General features: G+C 46.3%; 1 protein-coding gene across 18 annotated transcripts in view; it reads left to right on the forward strand.

The window, feature by feature from the left end:
- Positions 1–17424, forward strand: part of mbnl1 (muscleblind-like splicing regulator 1) — a 367597-nt gene that overhangs the window by 272438 nt on the left and 77735 nt on the right. For all 18 annotated transcript variants that reach the window (XM_070883734.1, XM_070883748.1, XM_070883733.1 and 15 more), the window contains one exon: positions 6937–7107. In XM_070883734.1, the coding sequence (XP_070739835.1) occupies positions 6937–7107 (171 nt within the window). The remainder of the gene's footprint in view (positions 1–6936; positions 7108–17424) is intronic.

Consider the following 17424-nt stretch of genomic DNA (forward strand, 5'->3'; position numbering starts at 1 on the left):
CAGACATCTTGCGGGGTTGTGAGGTTGTGAGGTTGAAGGAGATTACAGAGGTAGGGAGGGGCAAGGGCCATGGAGGGATTTGTAAATACGATGAGAATTTTGAAATCGAGGCGTTGCTTAACCGGGAGCCAATGTGGGTCAGAAAGTAGAGGGGGTGATGGGAGCGGGACTTGATGCGAGTTAGCACATGGGCTGCCGAGTTTTGGATGATCTTGATGTAGGGTAGAATGGTCTGTTCATCTTCGCCACATAGGTCTAGATCAGTTTGACAAGAAAACTAATGTGATAGCTCCCTTAAGGCAGTTCTGCCCTCACCAGATTTTCCTGACTTCGCTGTGCCCAAGCAGAGACATCAATAATTTTAATGATCAAGTACAATTAGTTATAAACAGTAACAAGGGAGTAAGTGCAAAAGATGGAAATTACCTCAATCCTTTTGAAAACAGGTGATCGTGTGTTGAAACCCCATGTTCTTTGCTCCTGTTCTGCCCTCGCCTCTTAGGGCAGTTTTTATTATATAGCCCCCAACTCCACGTGGCAGCCACATGAGCCTAATGCCATCTCACCCTCAGCCAATTGTCATCCATTCAACCCATACAAGGACATGCTTCCATTTTGTCCCTCCCCGACTCTTTTCAGCAGTTTTGCAGTCGACACGACTGAAAACAAACTGTGGTAAAGGAGTTTAGGATCACAAGCTGCATACCATGAAGCTTCAGGCACCTTATGTAAGGGCTAATTCCGTCATCTGAGCGAAGCACCGCAGACACTCCAGGCAACCATGTTGTCGCACTGACTCTGACCCACAATTCCTTTGAGCGTAGGGCAGGATCGTGAATTCCTCTAACAAGTTTAAATTCTTACTCTTACTCATTCTCCCCACTGAGTTAGAAAGTTGTGAGTTCAGAGGCTTGAACACAAATATTCAGGCAGATTCCCCAGTCGAGTACTGAGGGAGTGCCGTCTTTTGGATGACGTTAAACCGAGGTCCCTTCAGGTGGATGTAAAAGATCCCATGGCACTCTTTCGAAGAAGAGCAGCGGAGTTATCCCTGGTGTCCTAGCTAATATTTATACCTCAATCAACATCACTAAAATAGATTATCCCTCATTATCACATTGCTGTTCGTGGGAGCTTGCTGTGCGTAAATTGGCTGCGGCGTTTCCTACAGTACAACAGTGACTGCACTCCAAAAGTACTTCATTGGCTGTAAAACACTTTGGGATGTCCTCAGGTTTTGGCTGTACAGTTCTCCGCCCAATCGATTATCCTGAATTCGCTGTGCCCAAGCAACCCAAGCCCAGACATTCCCAATCGCAGCACACACTGGGAACTCAGGTGCCATGTCTTAGGGTTCCACAGGATTTCCTCTCCATTAATGACTGGAAAATCCTGTTCGACTCATTGGCCTCCAGGCCCAAATTTCCAACATGTATTCCCAGGCAAATAAGCCCCATCAGTGTAATTAGAATTAAGCCAGGGCTTGGTGTCAGCCGTGGCTTAGTTGGTAGCACTCTCATCTCTGAGTCGTGAGGGTTCTGGGATCATAGTCCCACTCTCGACATTTGTCTATGCAGACACTCTCAGTGCATTGCTGAGGGAGTGCTGCACTGTTGGAGGTGCCGTCTTTCGGATGAGACGTTAAACCGAGGCACCGTCTGCTCTCTCACTTGGCACTAAAAGATCACGTGGCACTATTTTGAAGAAGAGTAGGGGAGTTCTTCCTGGTGACTTGGGCCAATATTGATTAACTCAACCAATATCACTAAAAAAATATTATCTGGTCATTATCACACTGCTGTTTGTGGGAGCTTGCTGTGTGCAAAATGGCTCCCGGGTTTCCTACATTACAACAGTGACAACACTTCAAAAAATACTTCATTGGCTGTAAAGCGCTTTGGGACGGCCTGAGGTCATGAAGATGCCAGTCTTTTTTAGGGGGGAGTCATGGATCCTCACAGGCCCCAATTTGGACATTCGGGTAATAAGGTTGTAAACCATTTTAATCTAATTTTGGATCCCAGATGACATCTGAATTCTCTAGGTTTATGAGATTGTAAATTTTGTTTTATATCTTAAAATTCTGACATCATCTCAAACCTGCCCATGTCCTAACTCTCATCAAGTCCTGCTCACCCATTACTCCTGTGCTCGCCGACCTACATTGGCTCCCGGTTAAGTAACGCCTCGATTACGAAATTCTCATCCTTAATTACAAATCCCTCCATGGCATCGCCCCTCCCTATTTCTGTAATCTCTTTCAGCCCCACAACCCTGGGGGGGGCTTCTTTACGCAGAGGGTTGTGGGAATCTGGAACTCGCTGCCTGGAAGCGTGGTGGATGCAAAAACCCTCACCACTTTTAAGAGATGGTTGGATGGGCACTTAAAGTGCCATAACCTGCAGGGTTACGGACCTAGAGCTAGTATTGGGATTAGACTGAAAGATCTTTTGTTGGACGGCGCAGATATAATGGCAAGTACTGTAGGGAATCGAATACGGCCAGGGTGATTTCCTCGACTAGTTTCGATCGCCTGGAGAGGAATTTTTCCAGATTTTTTCTCCCTAAATTGGCCTGGGTTTTTATCTGGTTTTTGCCTCTCCCAGGAGATCACATGGCTCCGGTTGGGGTGGAGTGCAGAATGTTTCAGTATATGGGGTGTCACAGTTGTGTGAGGCGGACAGTTTGGGCTGGGTGCTCTTTGCCTTTCCGTCATTGTTCATAGGTTTATATGTAACCTTTAGGGTTGCTGACCAAGGCGTGGACACGATGGGCCGAAATGGCCTCCTTCTGCGCTGTACATTTCTCTGTTTCTTCTATGTTACTAACCCCTCCGAAGTGTCTGCGTTCCTCAAATTCTGCCCTCTTGAGCATCCCTGATTATAATCACTCAACCATCGGTGGACGTGCCTTCAGCTGCCTGGGCCTTAAGCTCTGGAACCCACTCCCTAAACCTCTCCTCTCGACCTCTCTTTCCTCCTTTAAGATGCTCCTTAACATGTACCTCTTTGACCAAGCTTTTGGTCATCTGCCTAATTTCTTCGTATGTGGATCGTGTCAAATGTATTTTGTTTTGTCTTATAACAGTGCTGTGAAGCACCTTGGGACATTTTATTATGTTAAAGGCACTAAATCAGTACAAGATGTTGTTGCTGTTACTCAGTCAGATTAGAAAAGGTGAGAATAAATTGTGGGAATATTCTTATACAAACATTGAATATATTTGTGCCATGTTCCCCAGCCCACTATTTTGACAGATGCATTAAATCAGTTCCCTCCCCTTCTTGGTACTGGTTGACGTTCTGTTAAAAGTTGACAAGAGTTCAGCTCCCCCAGCGATGAACTTTGTAACAACAAACGACTACTTCATGATCGAGGCAAGGATCCCATGGCACCGTTTGTAATGGATTGCTGCGGTCCACTCTGACAAAGACGCGTCTGTACTCGTGTGCTGTCATTCATAGGAGCGCCATCAACATCTCCCAGATGTGACGCGAGCGCATGTCTAACAGTGAGCGAACAGGGCAACAAAGGAGCAGTCTTATTTAACTCCCAGTCATCCGCAGTCAGAGAACACGCCCGCGGAGCAGTGCTTCACCTCGCTGACAACAAGATGACCCTTGGCCGTCGCTGACAGGCTTATATGAGTGAGACCCGACCACGTTGATATCGAGGGAGTCCCAGAGAGACGCAGCCGATCTTACGCAGAACAGAACTATGAACTGTTTGAAATACGGTGACTTCGGGGTGGGTGTGAGGAATTAGAGCACGTGGCAGGATGTTGGATCCTTAGTCACTGGATTTTTTTATTCATTAACGGATGGAAAGTCCTGCTGGGACCCCCAGGCCTCCATGTTATACAGTTATACAGGGCCTTGGTGAGACCGCACCTGGAGTATTTTGTGCAGTTTTGGCCTCCTTACCGAAGAAAGGATATACTGCCATAGAGGGAGTGCAGCGAAGGTTCACCAGACTGATTCCTGGGATGGCAGGACTGTCGTATGAGGAGAGATTGGGTCAACTAGGCCTGTATTCACTGGAGTTTAGAAGAATGAGAGGAGATCTCATTGAAACGTATAAAATTCTGACTGGGGTTGGACAGACTGGATGCGGGGAGGATGTTTCCTCGGGGCTGGGAAGTCTAGAACAAGGGGTCACAGTCTCAGGATACAGGGTCGGAAATTTAGGACCGAGATGAGGAGAAATGTTTTCACTCAGAGGGTGGTGAACCTGTGGAATTCTCTACCACAGAAGGCTGTGGAGGCCAAGTCACTGAATATATTTAACGATAGATAGATTTCTAGACACAAAAGGCATCAAGGGGTATGGGGAAAAAGCGAAAATATGCTGTTGAGATAGAGGATCAGCATGATCATATTGAATGGCGGTGTAGACTTGAAGGGCTGAATGGCCTACTACTGCTCCTATTTTCTATGTTTCTATGCCAGAATTCCTGATATACGTTCCCGGCAAGTGAAACTCCATGCCTAGATCTCAAAATTTCAAGTTGTAGTTTAATGGCCTCTGAACATTGGGAGGTAGGGGAAGTTGAAACCCTCTCTATCTCTGTAATCTCTTCCAACCCTACAACCCTCCAAGATCTCCGTGCTCCTCTAATTCTGGGCTCTTGTGCACCCCGATTTGCTTTGCTTCACCATTGCCGGCCGTGTCTTCAGCTGCCTCGGCCCTAAGCTCTGGAATTTCCTCCCTAAACCTTTCCGCCTCTCTCTCCTCCTTTAAATTGTCCTTTAAAGCCTATCTCTTTGACCACCTGTCCTAATATCCCTTTATGTGGCTCGGTGTCAAATTTGTCTGATAACGTTCCTGTGAAGTGGCCTGCAATGGTTTTTACTACGTTAAAGGTATAAATGCAAGTACTTGTTGTTGTCAGATCAGTTCGAGATTTTACCTGTATCTAAGTGGGACAAAATTTATTGGGGAGGGAGAAGAATGTTGAGATGATACTGGTCAGCTAACTCCGGGGCTCATCCCACATTCAGGGTAGAAAACAGGGCACTAGATTTACCAGAGGATTGGGTAGGCTCAGTCCGTATCTGTTCTTGTCTGCAAATTGGTCTGGATATCGATAATCGGGCTGAGATGGACCCAGGCCAACTTGGAAGAATGGAGCTTCTGTTGCTTATGGTGCAAGGCACTTCGATAGGTCTTCAGTGGAGGGTCAATGAGGGTCAGGAGCAGGCAGCACCCATGAATGAACTAGGTTTATCAGCAGTTCGGTGGAACCCACCATAAACCGGCCAGGACCCAGTTGGGTCGGATCGCCACCATTTTGGGGATTCTACACTTGGCCTTGAAAGGGACAGAACTGGGGTTGCCAATTCCTGGCTGGACATATTCCTAGAGGTTTCATCACATGGCCTCCTGCCCTGTCACTCGATACATCCATCCTCACGGCGACCCGCCTTCCCATACCAGTTGGAAAGCAATTGGATGATGCTTGCCTTTTTAATCCCATCTCTAATATTTATATAACTAATAAATGTTCAGAGAAAATGATTTTTTTTAAATTCATCCCTGACAAGGTCAGCATTTTATTGCCAATCCCTAATTGCCCTTGAGAAGGTGGTGGTGAGCCGCCTTCTTGAACCGCTGCAGTCGTGTGATGAAAGTCATCATCATCATCATATGCAGTCCCTCGGAATCGAGGAAGACTTGCTTCCACTCTAAAATTGAGTCCTTAGGTGGCTGAACAGTCTAATACGGGAACCACAGTCCCTGTCACAGGTAGGACAGACAGTCGTTGAGGGAAGGGTAGATGGGGCTCATTTGTTGCACGCTCTTTCCGCTGCCTGCACTTGATCTATGCATGCTCTCAGCGATGGGACTCGAGGTGCTCAGCGCCCTCCCGGATCCACTTCCTCCTGTTAGGGCGGACTTTGGCCAGGGAATTCCAGGTGGCGGTGGGGATGTTGCACTTTATCAGGGAGGCTTTGAGGGTGCCCTTGTAACGTTTCCTCTGCCCACCTTTGGCTCACTTGCCGTGTAGGAGTTCTGAGTAGAGCATTTGCTTTGGGAGTCTCATGTCTGGCATGCGAATTATGTGGCCCGCCCAATGGAGCTGATCAAGTGTGATCAGTGCTTCAATGCCGGGGATGTTGGCCAGGTCGACAGTGAATATGTTTAATGCCCCTAATGTTTCTCTCCAGGTTTTTGCTCACAGCATTGTCCTGCAGATTAATTTCTAATTCCTGGAGAATCCAGGGCAATCCTGGATAGTTTGCAACACTTGGCGGAACCTCTGCCTGCCCCTTATGAGCCCAGCAACATCAGGTGGTGGCTTAGGTGATGGACAGGGACATCCTATGCTGGGAGTTCCTGCTTTTCCTGCTCAGTTGAACCTGTTGGGCTGAACGGCCTCTTTCTGTGCTGTTCATTCTATTCCATGTAAAATAAAGAAGAAATCGCTGTTCTCTATTCACTGGTTGTTCTGAGAAATCGCAACTGAAGAATGACCATGGAAATGATGAGAATTGTACTTAATATGAAGCAAGTGCTACTAATCCTCATAGGCTCCAAGTTTAAGGAGGGGGGGGGGGAGGGGGGTAGGGTAAGGTGCAGGTGGTGAACTGGAGAATATGGGCAAGGCCTCATTAACATAGAAGTTCCCAGAGATCCGCCCAAAGTCTGCCCTGTTCCACTACTTGGTGGAGGGGTGGGTGGGAACGGAGCGACCTCAGGCTGGTAAGTGGATTCGGCTTAATTGTAACCCCTCCCACGCACCAGTGTTGTTGGGTGAAGCCGGGGGCGGGGGGGAGGGGTGGGGTTAAACAATGCCAAATGGCAGCCAGCATCTTACTGGTGCGTGGGAAAGAAAATACGAACAAGTGTCTTGTGACGCGGACCTGCTGGGTGATTGGGACTGGGAATAGCAGTGGCTTGACCTTAAACGTGTTGTGCTCCTCTTCCTTCCCCCAGGGTCGCTGCTCCAGAGAGAACTGCAAGTACCTTCACCCTCCGCCCCACTTAAAAACGCAGCTGGAGATAAATGGGCGCAATAACCTGATCCAGCAGAAGAACATGGCCATGCTGGCCCAGCAGATGCAGCTAGCCAATGCCATGATGCCTGGGACCCCACTGCAACCCGTGGTAAGCATGTTCGAATTGTACTGTGCTTCCTCTAGTCCCAGCTGTGGAATCATTACACCGCCGGTTGCTAAGAAGTTGAGGCAATTTTCACCAGAACATTTAGGAGAAAATCGGTTGACTTGCTTTCGATTGCTTGTAGCATTCCATTTGGTTTTACTGGCATTTTTTATTTGTCAGCATGTCACCCACTTTCCGATCCTATCTCTTTTTATTTTAACTCCCCCTTGGCTGTTCAGTATCCCCAAGCCAGGTCAGGTTTGTGATCTGCGCCCAGGCCCCTATCCGGCGGGAGCCCGATGGAACTCATCAGAATCTGGCAAGGACCCAATTGGGCCACATTTCCACAAGGTCGGCATTGTAAGGGGCGGAACCTCTGTCTGCCACTTGCAAGCCCATGACATCAGGAGGTGATCACTTCGCATTATTGAGCCAACCAACCATAGATTATTAAGCCAACCAACCACAGACTATTAACCGAACCAGCCAGTAGACTGTTGACACAACCAACTATAGACTATTGAGCCAACCAATCAAAGACTATTAACTGAACCAGCCAGTAGACTATTGAGCGAACCAACCATAGACTATTAACCGAACCAGCAAGCAGATGAAGGTCCCGTGCAGGCCGCGCTCCGGCTTTATGATGGGAGAAACCGGGAACGCACAAAAATTTGAATGGGCCTCGCAACAACGTAAAGAGACCGCGCACGGAAAAAAAACTTAGAGGAAACATTGCGAACGCACAAGGAGATATCAGTGCAGGTAACCAAGAGCCTAGACGAAGAGGTCGGTTTTAAGGAACATATTAAAGGAGGAGGAAGGTAGAGAGAGTTAGGGAGGGAATTCCGGAGCTTAGGGCCTCGGCAGCTGAAGGCGCAGCCACTGATGGTAGAGCGATGAAAATCAGGGATGTACAAGAGGACTTGAATTAAATGTTCACTTTTTCACCTTCACAAACATATTCGGCACATATAGGGGCACAGGGTGCTGGTGGCCATGGAACCCCCAACTCTGCTGCTGGCATCCTAAGTCCAGTTACACTTTATTAAAAAAAAAGTATTCATTCACGGGATGTTGGCGTCTGGCATGGCCAGCATTTATTAGCCATTCTTAATTGCCCTTGAGAAAGTGGTGGTGAGCTGCCTTCTATGAATCGCTGTTCTTTATTGGGTTTGGTACAACTGAGTGGCTCACAAGGCCATTTCAGAGGGCAGTTAAGAATTAACCACATTGCTGTAGGTCTGGAGTCACATGTCGGCCAGACCGGGTAAGGACAGCAGATTTCCTTCTCCTGAGGGACATTAGTGAACTAAATGGGTTTTTATGACAATCCGATAGTTTTATGGTCACCATTACTGACACCAACTTTTTATTTAATTTAAATTAGATTTATTTAATTTAAATTCCTCAGCTGCCATGATGGGATTTGAACTCACGTCACTTGATTGTTAAGTCTAGGGTTTTGGATTACTCGTCCAGTAACATAACCACTATGCTAGCATTCCCGATACGACACCCTGTGCTCGCTGGCCTACACTGGTTCCCGATTAAGCAATGCCTCGATTTTAAAATGTTCAAACCTTGCTTTCAAATCCCTCCATGGCCTCGCCTCTCCTTATCTTTGTAGTCTCCTCCAACTCTACAACCCTCCAAGATCTCTGCGCTCTTCCAATTCTGTCCTTTTGAGCATCCCCGATTTTCATCGCTTCACCATCGGTGGCCGTGCCTTCAGCTGCCAAGGCCCTAAGCTCTGAAATTCCCTCCCTAAACCTCTCCGCCTCTCTACCTCTCTCTCCTCCTTTAAGACGCTCCTTGAAAGCTACCTCTTTGTCTAAGCTTTTGACCATCTGCCCTAATAACCCTTTACATGTCTCGGTGTCAAATTCTATTTGATAACGCTCCTGTGAAGTGCCTTGGGAGCACCTTAAAGGTGCTATATAAGTGCAAGTTGTTGTTACTGAGATAGAGTCGGAGCCCGCAGGAGAAGAGGTGAGGATAACTGGATTTAAGAAAGGGAGCCAAGATTCACCTCTGATTCAGAGGAAGGAGATTCTTTAGCAGTCGGGTCCCTCCAGAAAATAGAATGGAGCCAGAAGGTGGCGGATAGCAGCCAAAAACAAACACTATTGTAAGACACAATTGGCAGAGTTGGCAGGATCCCAACAGGAAAGCACATTCAAAAAGCTGATTAGAAAGTGGATCTAAAAAGGTGGATCCGGTGAGTCAGCCAAGCTCCATTTTTAAACCCTGGACTGAATTTCCATGCAGTGATATGACATCATCAGCTGCTGACCTCTGACCCTGTGCCCGAGAGTCAGTTTTACCCATCGCAGAAGATGGAGCCAATGAAGTACTTTTTGGACTGTCGCCGCTGTCATAATGTAGGAAACATGGCAGCCAATTTGCGCACTGCAAGCTCCCACAAACAGCAACATGGTAGTGACCAGATAATTTGTTTTGCAGTGATGTTTCTGTGGGATAAAAATTTGGTCAGGACCCCCAGGGGAGAACTCCCCTGCTCTTCTTCGAAATAGTGCCGTGGGATTTTTTACAGTGCTGAGCTACCCTTGCAGAACAATCCAGATTAGAAATATAGAAACATAGAAATTTACAGCGCAGAAGGAGGCCATTTCGGCCCATATTGTCCGCGCCGGCCGACAAAGAGCCGCACGGCTCTCGGTCTGCAGCCCTGAAGGTTACATATAAACCTATGAACAATGAACAATGGCAGAAAGGTAAAGAGCCACCGGCCCAACCAGCCCGCCCCACACAACTGCGACACCCCCTGCACCGCAACAGTCTACACTGCACCCCAACCGGAGCCATGCGATCTCCTGGGAGAGGCAAAAAAACAAATAAAAACCCAGGCCGATTGGAGAAAAATATCTGGGAAAATTCCTCTCCGTCCCATCTAGGCGATTGAAACTAGTCCAGGAGATCATCCTGGCCATACTCGATTCCTTGCAGTACTTACCATTGTATCTGCGCCAGGCAACAAGAGGTTATCTAGTCTAATCCCACTTCCCAGCTCTAGGTCTGTAACCTTGCAGGTTACAGCACCTCAAGTGCCCATCCAAGCACCTTTTAAATGTGGTGAGGGTTTTTGCATCCACCACCCTTCCAGGCAGTGAATTCCAGACCCCCACAACCCTCTGCGTGAGAAAGCCCCCCCTTAAATCCCCTCTAAACCTTCCACCAACCACCTTAAACCTATACCCCCTCGTAACTGCCCCTCCACCAAGAGAAATAAACCCTTACTATCCACTATATCCTGGCCCCTCAAAATTTTATACACCTCAATGAGGTCTCCTCTCAGCCTCCTCTGTTCCAATGAGAACAAACCCAGCCTATCCAATCTGTCCTCATAGCTAAGATTCTCCATTCCAGGCAGCATCCTATTAAATCTCCTCTGCACCCTCTCTAGTGCAATCACGTCCTTCCTATAATACAGCGACCAGAACTGCAGAACAGAACTAACCTCCCTGCTCTTGTGTTTTATGCCTCGGACAATAAAGGCAAGCATTCCGTCTGCCTTCTTATCCACCTTATCCACCTGGCCTGTTACTTTCAGGGATATGTGGACAAGCACTCCAAGGTCCCTTTGTTCATCTACATTTCTAAGTGGCCTACGGTTTAATGTGTATACCCTTTCCTTATTAGCCCTCCCCAAGTGCATTACCTCACACTTCTCTGAATTAAATTCTATTTGCCAATGTTCTGCCCACATGACCAGTAGATATCCTCCTGCAGTCCATGACTTTCTTTTTCATTATCAACCATACAGACAATTTTAGTTTCATCTGCAAACTTCTTCATCATACTCCCTATATTCAAATCTAGATCATTGATGTATTCCACAAAAAGCAAGGGACCCAGTACTGAGCCATGCTGAACCCCACTTGGAACATCCTTTCAGTCACAAAAACATCCATCAACCATTACCCTTTGCTTCCTACCTCCAAGCCAATTTTGGATCCAACTTGTCACTTTTCCCTGGATCCCATGGTCTTGTACCTTCGTGACCAGTCTACCATGTGGGACCTTATCAAAAGCTTTGCTAAAGTCCATATACACTACATCGTACGCACTACCCTCATCAACCCTCCTGGTTACCTCCTCAAAAAATTCAATCAGGTTAGTCAAACATGATCTAACCTTAACAAATCCATGCTGACTGTCCCTGATTAATCTTGCCTTTCCAAATGCAGATTTATCCTGTCTTTCAGGATTTTTTCCAATAATTTTCCCACCACTGAGGTTTGGCTGACAGGCCTGTAATTATTCGGCCTATCCCTTTCTCCCTTCTTAAACAAGGGTACCACATTAGCAGTGTTAGCAGCATTTGGAGTAATGATGGCCGTCGTCACGGTGAGCATTTTGCCTCTGGTGAAACTTCTGCAGTCAAGCTCTCATTTTCAAAAGTACGAATGTTAAGTCCATGTCAATTGTGTCCATGACAAACCCAATCAATGCAATGCGAAGGAGCTTAAATCTGCACCCTCCATCACCTTGCACTGTGTCCTAATTTAGTCATGGTTAATTGTCAAAATAATGACCAGGAAACTACAGAACTCGAGCCAGAAGTCTTGAGAAATTGGAAAGCCATCCAAAGGGAGATGAGTCATGTCCTCTTTACAGGATTTCTCATCAGAGTCTAGGGGGAGCTCCCATATAAAGTTTGGTCCGAGCCTGACTTCCACCAATTGTCCCCAACCCTTCGCAATGGGAATTCCAGGATCAGTTTTGACTAGCCGCTAGTAAAAAAAACAGAAGGAACTTGCATTTATACAGCTCCTTTCACTGTATCCCAAAGCACTCTGCAGCCAATTAATTACTTTTGAAACACAGTCACTGTTGTATGCAGGTACAGCAGGCGGTGAAGAAGGCAAATGGCATGTTGGCCTTCAAAGCGAGAGGATTTGAGTATAGGAACAGGGAGGTCATACTGCAGTTGCACAGGGCCTTGGTGAGGCCACACCTTGAATATTGTGTACAGTTTTGGTCTCCTAATCTGAGGAAGGACATTCTTGCTATTGAGGGAGTGCAGCGAAAGTTCACCAGACTGATTCCTGGGATGGCAGGACTGACATATGAAGAAAGACTGGATCGACTAGGCTTATATTCACTGGAATTTAGAAGAATGAGAGGGGATCTCATAGAAACATATAACATTCTGACGGGACTGGACAGGTTAGATGCAGGAAGAATGTTCCCAGTTGGGGAAGTCCAGAACCAGGGGTCACAGTCTAAGGATAAGGGGTAAGCCATTTAGGAACGAGATGAGGAGAAACTTCTTTACTCAGAGAATTGTGAACTGTGGAATTCTTTACCACAGAAAGTTGTTGAGGCTAGTTCGTTAGATATGTTCAAAAGGGAGTTGGATGTGGCCCTTATGGCTAAAGGGATCAAGGGGTATGGAGAGAAAGCAGGAATGGGATACTGAAGTTGCATGATCAGCCATGATAATTTTGAATGGTGGTGCAGGCTAGAAGGGCCGAATGGCCTACTCCTGCACCTATTTTCTATTTTTTATGTAATGTTGGAAACGCAGTAGCCGTAACCAGCATTGTGATAATGACCAGCTCACCTGTTTTAGTGATTAACATTGGCCAGGACACCAGGCAGAACTTCGCCACTCTTACTTCAAAATAGTGCCAAGGAATGTTTTACATTTACCCTGAGAGGGCAGAGGGAGCCTTGAGTTAAGGGTTTATCCAAACGACAGCACCTCTGACATCGCACATTGCATGAAGTGGTAGCCTAGATTTTTTTGTACTCTGCATCACTGGAGTGGGATTTGAACCCAGCACCTTTTGATGTAGAGGCTAGAGTGCTCCCGACTGAGCCACAGCTGATAATAAGGCTGACAGAAACATCCCCTAAGCAGCTAATCCCAAGTGCCATGTGTAATGCTTCGAAGTCAACTGCACCTATCGCCATTCTTAAATCCATAAGCCAAATACTGCGGATGCTGGAAATCTGAAATATAAACAATTTTAGGCCCATTATCTGGTCATTGATAGATAAACAGAAAATTCTGGAAACACTCAGCAGGTCAGGCAGCATCTGTGGAGAGAGAAACAGAGTTATCGTCTCAGGTCGATGACCTTTCGTCCGAACTGGAAAAAGTTAGAGATGTAGCAGGTTTTAAGCAAGTGCAGGGGCAGGGAAAGGGGGCGGTAAGGATAGAACAAAAGGGAAGGTCTGTGATTGGGTGGAGGGCAGGAGAGATTAAATGACAAAAGCTATGATGGTCCAAGGCAAAAAGAGATGGTAATGGGACAAGTTAATGAACAAAAGATGAGTCTAGGTAGGGTGTAAATGGGAATGGCAGAATCATCAACATCTGCTATGTGAAAAGATAGGGGCAGAGGTTATGGTCTGAAATTGTTGAACTCGATGTTGTGTCGAGAAGGCCGTAAAGAGCCTAATCGAAAGATGAGGTGCTGTTCCTAGAGCTTACATTGAGCTTCGTTGGAGCAGTGTAAGAGGCCGAGGACAGAGAGATTGGAGTGGGAGTGCAGCAGAGAATTAAAGGGCCAGGCGACCGGAAGCTCAGGGTCAAGCTTACGGACTGAACGCAGGTGTTCTGCAAAGTGGTCACCCCATCTGCATTTGGTCTCCCCAAATCTTAAATCCCTATTTGGGCCAGGTTATCTGTCAGTCTCATCGCGAACCTAAAACCAGTGATAACCTGTCAAAAGCCTTCAAATTCTCCTTGGCACAAGAAAATCTGAGCTTGGAGTGCATGTATACATGTATAATAACCAGATTACACAAGTTAGGTGGCCTTATATTGGAAAGCATCATCTCCAGGATGTCCCCCCAGAATGTTTAGAATTGTGAAACATTGCAGTATGTGAGGGAACCTTTGAGGAAGCCACACTGTCATTTGAAGTAAAGTTAGTCAATGAGTATAGTATGAGGAAAAATGTCTTCACTCAGAGGGTTGTGAATCTTTGGAATACTCTACCCCAGAGGGCTGTGGATGGTCAGCCATTTTGAGTGTTTTCAAGACTGAACTCGATAGATTTTTGGGCACGAAGGGAATCTAGAGATTTGGGGATAGAGCGGGAAAGTGTTGAGATAGGGAGGGAGCCTCGACCGAATCTGTGCTGGGTTTTGAGCGGTGAGATCTGAAATCCGGCAAAACCTGAAATCCAGCACGGATTCGTTCGAGGATTTCGGATTTCAGACTGAAATCCATGCCGTATTTGGGTTTTGCCTGAAAAATGTCTGGATTTCGGACAAAAATTCCGGATTGCGGACAACTCCATCAGCTATGGGCAAAATGTCCATTAATTGGACAATTCCGGTTTTTGGAGTCCCAGATTCGGGACGCTGCACATAATATATGGGATATACGGCACAGAAACAGGCCATTCGGCCCAACCAGTCCATGCCGGCGTTTACGCTCCACTCGAGCCTCCTCCCATCTTTCAACATGATCTTATTGAAATGGCGGAGCAGGCTGAAGGGGCCGTATGCTCCTGTTTCTTATGTTCACACACACGCACACACAGACATAAAGCAACCCGCCCCTTAGCATGTTTGTGCAGTGATCATGCCGCCCCTTCAGCCTGCTCACATGAGCTGTTGGGATGTAAGCTTTCCCCCGTGATTCCTCACACACAATACGTGCCCATTCTTAGCCATTCCAAGGCACTGAGGAAAGGTGAGGCCTTTCCTCAAAGGGGCAGGAGGCAGCACCAGAGGCTGAGTCACCCTGATCTTCTCTCCCTAGCTGGCCGCAAAACTGCATTGACATCAGGCTGGAAACCAGGCTGCTCCTGAGTTCTGGAGCGGAACATTAGGAACAGGGCTGGAACAACAAAAACAAAAGCGACATTGAAAACCCAATGATATTTCCCGCCCCCCCGATTAATCAGGAATGGCAAAATAATGATGATTCTTGCCAAAGTACACAAATTATATGGCTTCCTTTTTGTATTAGATCTTATTCCCAGAAATGTAAGGCCAGTTATATACTGTAAATCTCAAGTTACCAAGGTTTATATACAGTACACAAGTGAATAAAAAGCCTATTTTAAATTAGAATTTCCATTGATATAATTCATTATCATGGCATACAGAAAAGTTCCAAATGACTCTTATTACCATGACTGTTATCATACAGGCAGATGCAGCAGCTATTTTGTGCATAGCAAGGTCCCACAAACAGCTATAGGATGAATGACCAGTTAATCTCGTACAGATACAATGTCCGAAATCTTCGGGATCGAGTCCGTTCGGTTTTGGGGTTTTTCTGGATTTCAGACAAGAAAATCAATAGTCTGAAATCTGGAATCCTCGACCGAATCCGTGCCGGGTTTTGAATGATGAGGGCCGAAATCCGGCACGGAATCAGTCGAGGATTCCGGATTTCAGACTTGATTTTCTTGTCTGAAATCCGGAATCCTCAGCCGAATCCGTGCCGGATTTTGGGTTTTGCCTCAAAAATGTCCGATTTTCGGACAATAATTCTGGACAACTCCATTAGCTATGGGCAAAATGTCTGGTTTTCAGACAATTTCAGTTTTTGGAGTTCTGGATTTGGGACGTTGCACCTCTATTGGCAGTGTTGGCTAAGGAGGAATGCTGGCCAGGATCCGAAGAGAACTCTCTGCTCTTCTTTCAATAGTACCATGGGATTTTTTACATTCACCTGAACAGATAACTCTATTTAAATGTCTGATCTAAAGTATGAAAATCATCGACACAGCAACGTTCCCTCGGTGCACTCGAGTGTGATCCTAACGTGTGTGCGTAATTGCTTGAACCCATAACCTTTTGATTCAACAACAACAACTTGCATTTATATAGCATCTTTAATGTAATAAAACATCCCAAGGTGCTTCACAGGAGCGTTATCAAACAGAATTTGACACCGAGCCAGATAAGGAGATAGTAGGACAAGTCAAAGAGGTAGGTTTTAAGGAGGGTCTTAAAGGAGGAGAGAGAGATAGAGAAGAGGTGAAGAAGTTTAGGGAGGGAAGTTCAGAGTTTACGGCCGAGGCAGCTGAAGGCATGGTTGACAATGGTGAAGCGAAGGCAATCAGGGATGCGCAAGAGGCATGAATTGGAGGAGCGCGGAGATGTGGGAGGGTTGTAGGGCTGGAGGATGTTTAAGAGGCAGGAGGCCAACATTGAGTCGAGTTGATCAAGATTTTACTGTATTAAAGAGATGTTATTAGGAAAATACTTCGAAGGAGTGCAGTGGGACTTAAAGAGTAGCCAATGTAACACCTTTGTCCCAGAAGCGAGAGAAGTATAAACTGGACAACTATGGACCAGTTAGTCTAACATCCATTACAGGCAAGCTCTTAATTCGATAAAATTAACAAGCATATGGATTAATCAAGAACAACAAGCATTTGTTAAAGACAAATTATATTTGACAAATTTAATGATGTTTTTTGAAGAAGTGACTGATTGGATCAATAAAGTGAATAACTAGATGTGGTATTTATGAATTTTCAGAAGACGTTTGATCAATTGCTTTACAAGTTAGTAAAATTCAGCTGTGTGTTATGAGAGGAAATGTAGCAACACAGATAAACAGGACTCAAAGAGTTGTGGGTAAATGGGTGTTGCTAAGACATCAGGGGGTAGACATTTGGTCACACACGCAGCTTAGAGGGAACATTGCTCCCTCCCTAACAGCACTGTGGGAGCACCTTCACCACACGGACTGCAGCGGTTCAAGAAAGCGGCTCACCACCACCATCTCAAGGGCAAATAGGGACGGGCAATAAATGCCGGCCTTGCCAGTGACACACACATCCCGTGAATGAATAAATGAAATGGAAACGGTCTGCTTTGCAGCTTGACTATAGGCTGTTTTTTTCTTTCCTGGGACAAGAAAGCAGGCTTGGCAGTGGCTCAAGGGCATTAACGACTTTGTTATAGAGCAGAGCCACGACTAGGGATTGTCTTTACTCAACGTCACTCCAACATGCCTGTTTCCCCGAAGCGAAAGATTGCAGGCAGTTAAACATCCCAATAACTAGGATTGTTTCAACGATGAATTGGTTGTCTCTCTCTTGCCAAGTCCGAACCGGAAAGGGTCAAGATTTGGTTTACTGGGGATGGAAATTCATCAGAAATCTTATTAGCCTCAGCAATTAATAGCTCAACGTCACAGAGCTATTCAGCCCTTCGTGCCTGTGCTGGGTCTTTGAAAGAGCTATCCAGTTAATCCCACTCACCCCTCTCTTTCTGCATAGCCCTGCAATTTGGTTTGTTTTCAAGCCTCCAATTCCCATTTGAAAGTTAGAATGGAAGCACATTCCAGATCATTATAAATCGCTGCGTTAA

The sequence above is a fragment of the Pristiophorus japonicus genome, chromosome 6 (genome assembly GCF_044704955.1).
Source record: "Pristiophorus japonicus isolate sPriJap1 chromosome 6, sPriJap1.hap1, whole genome shotgun sequence".
Classification (NCBI taxonomy): domain Eukaryota; kingdom Metazoa; phylum Chordata; class Chondrichthyes; family Pristiophoridae; genus Pristiophorus; species Pristiophorus japonicus.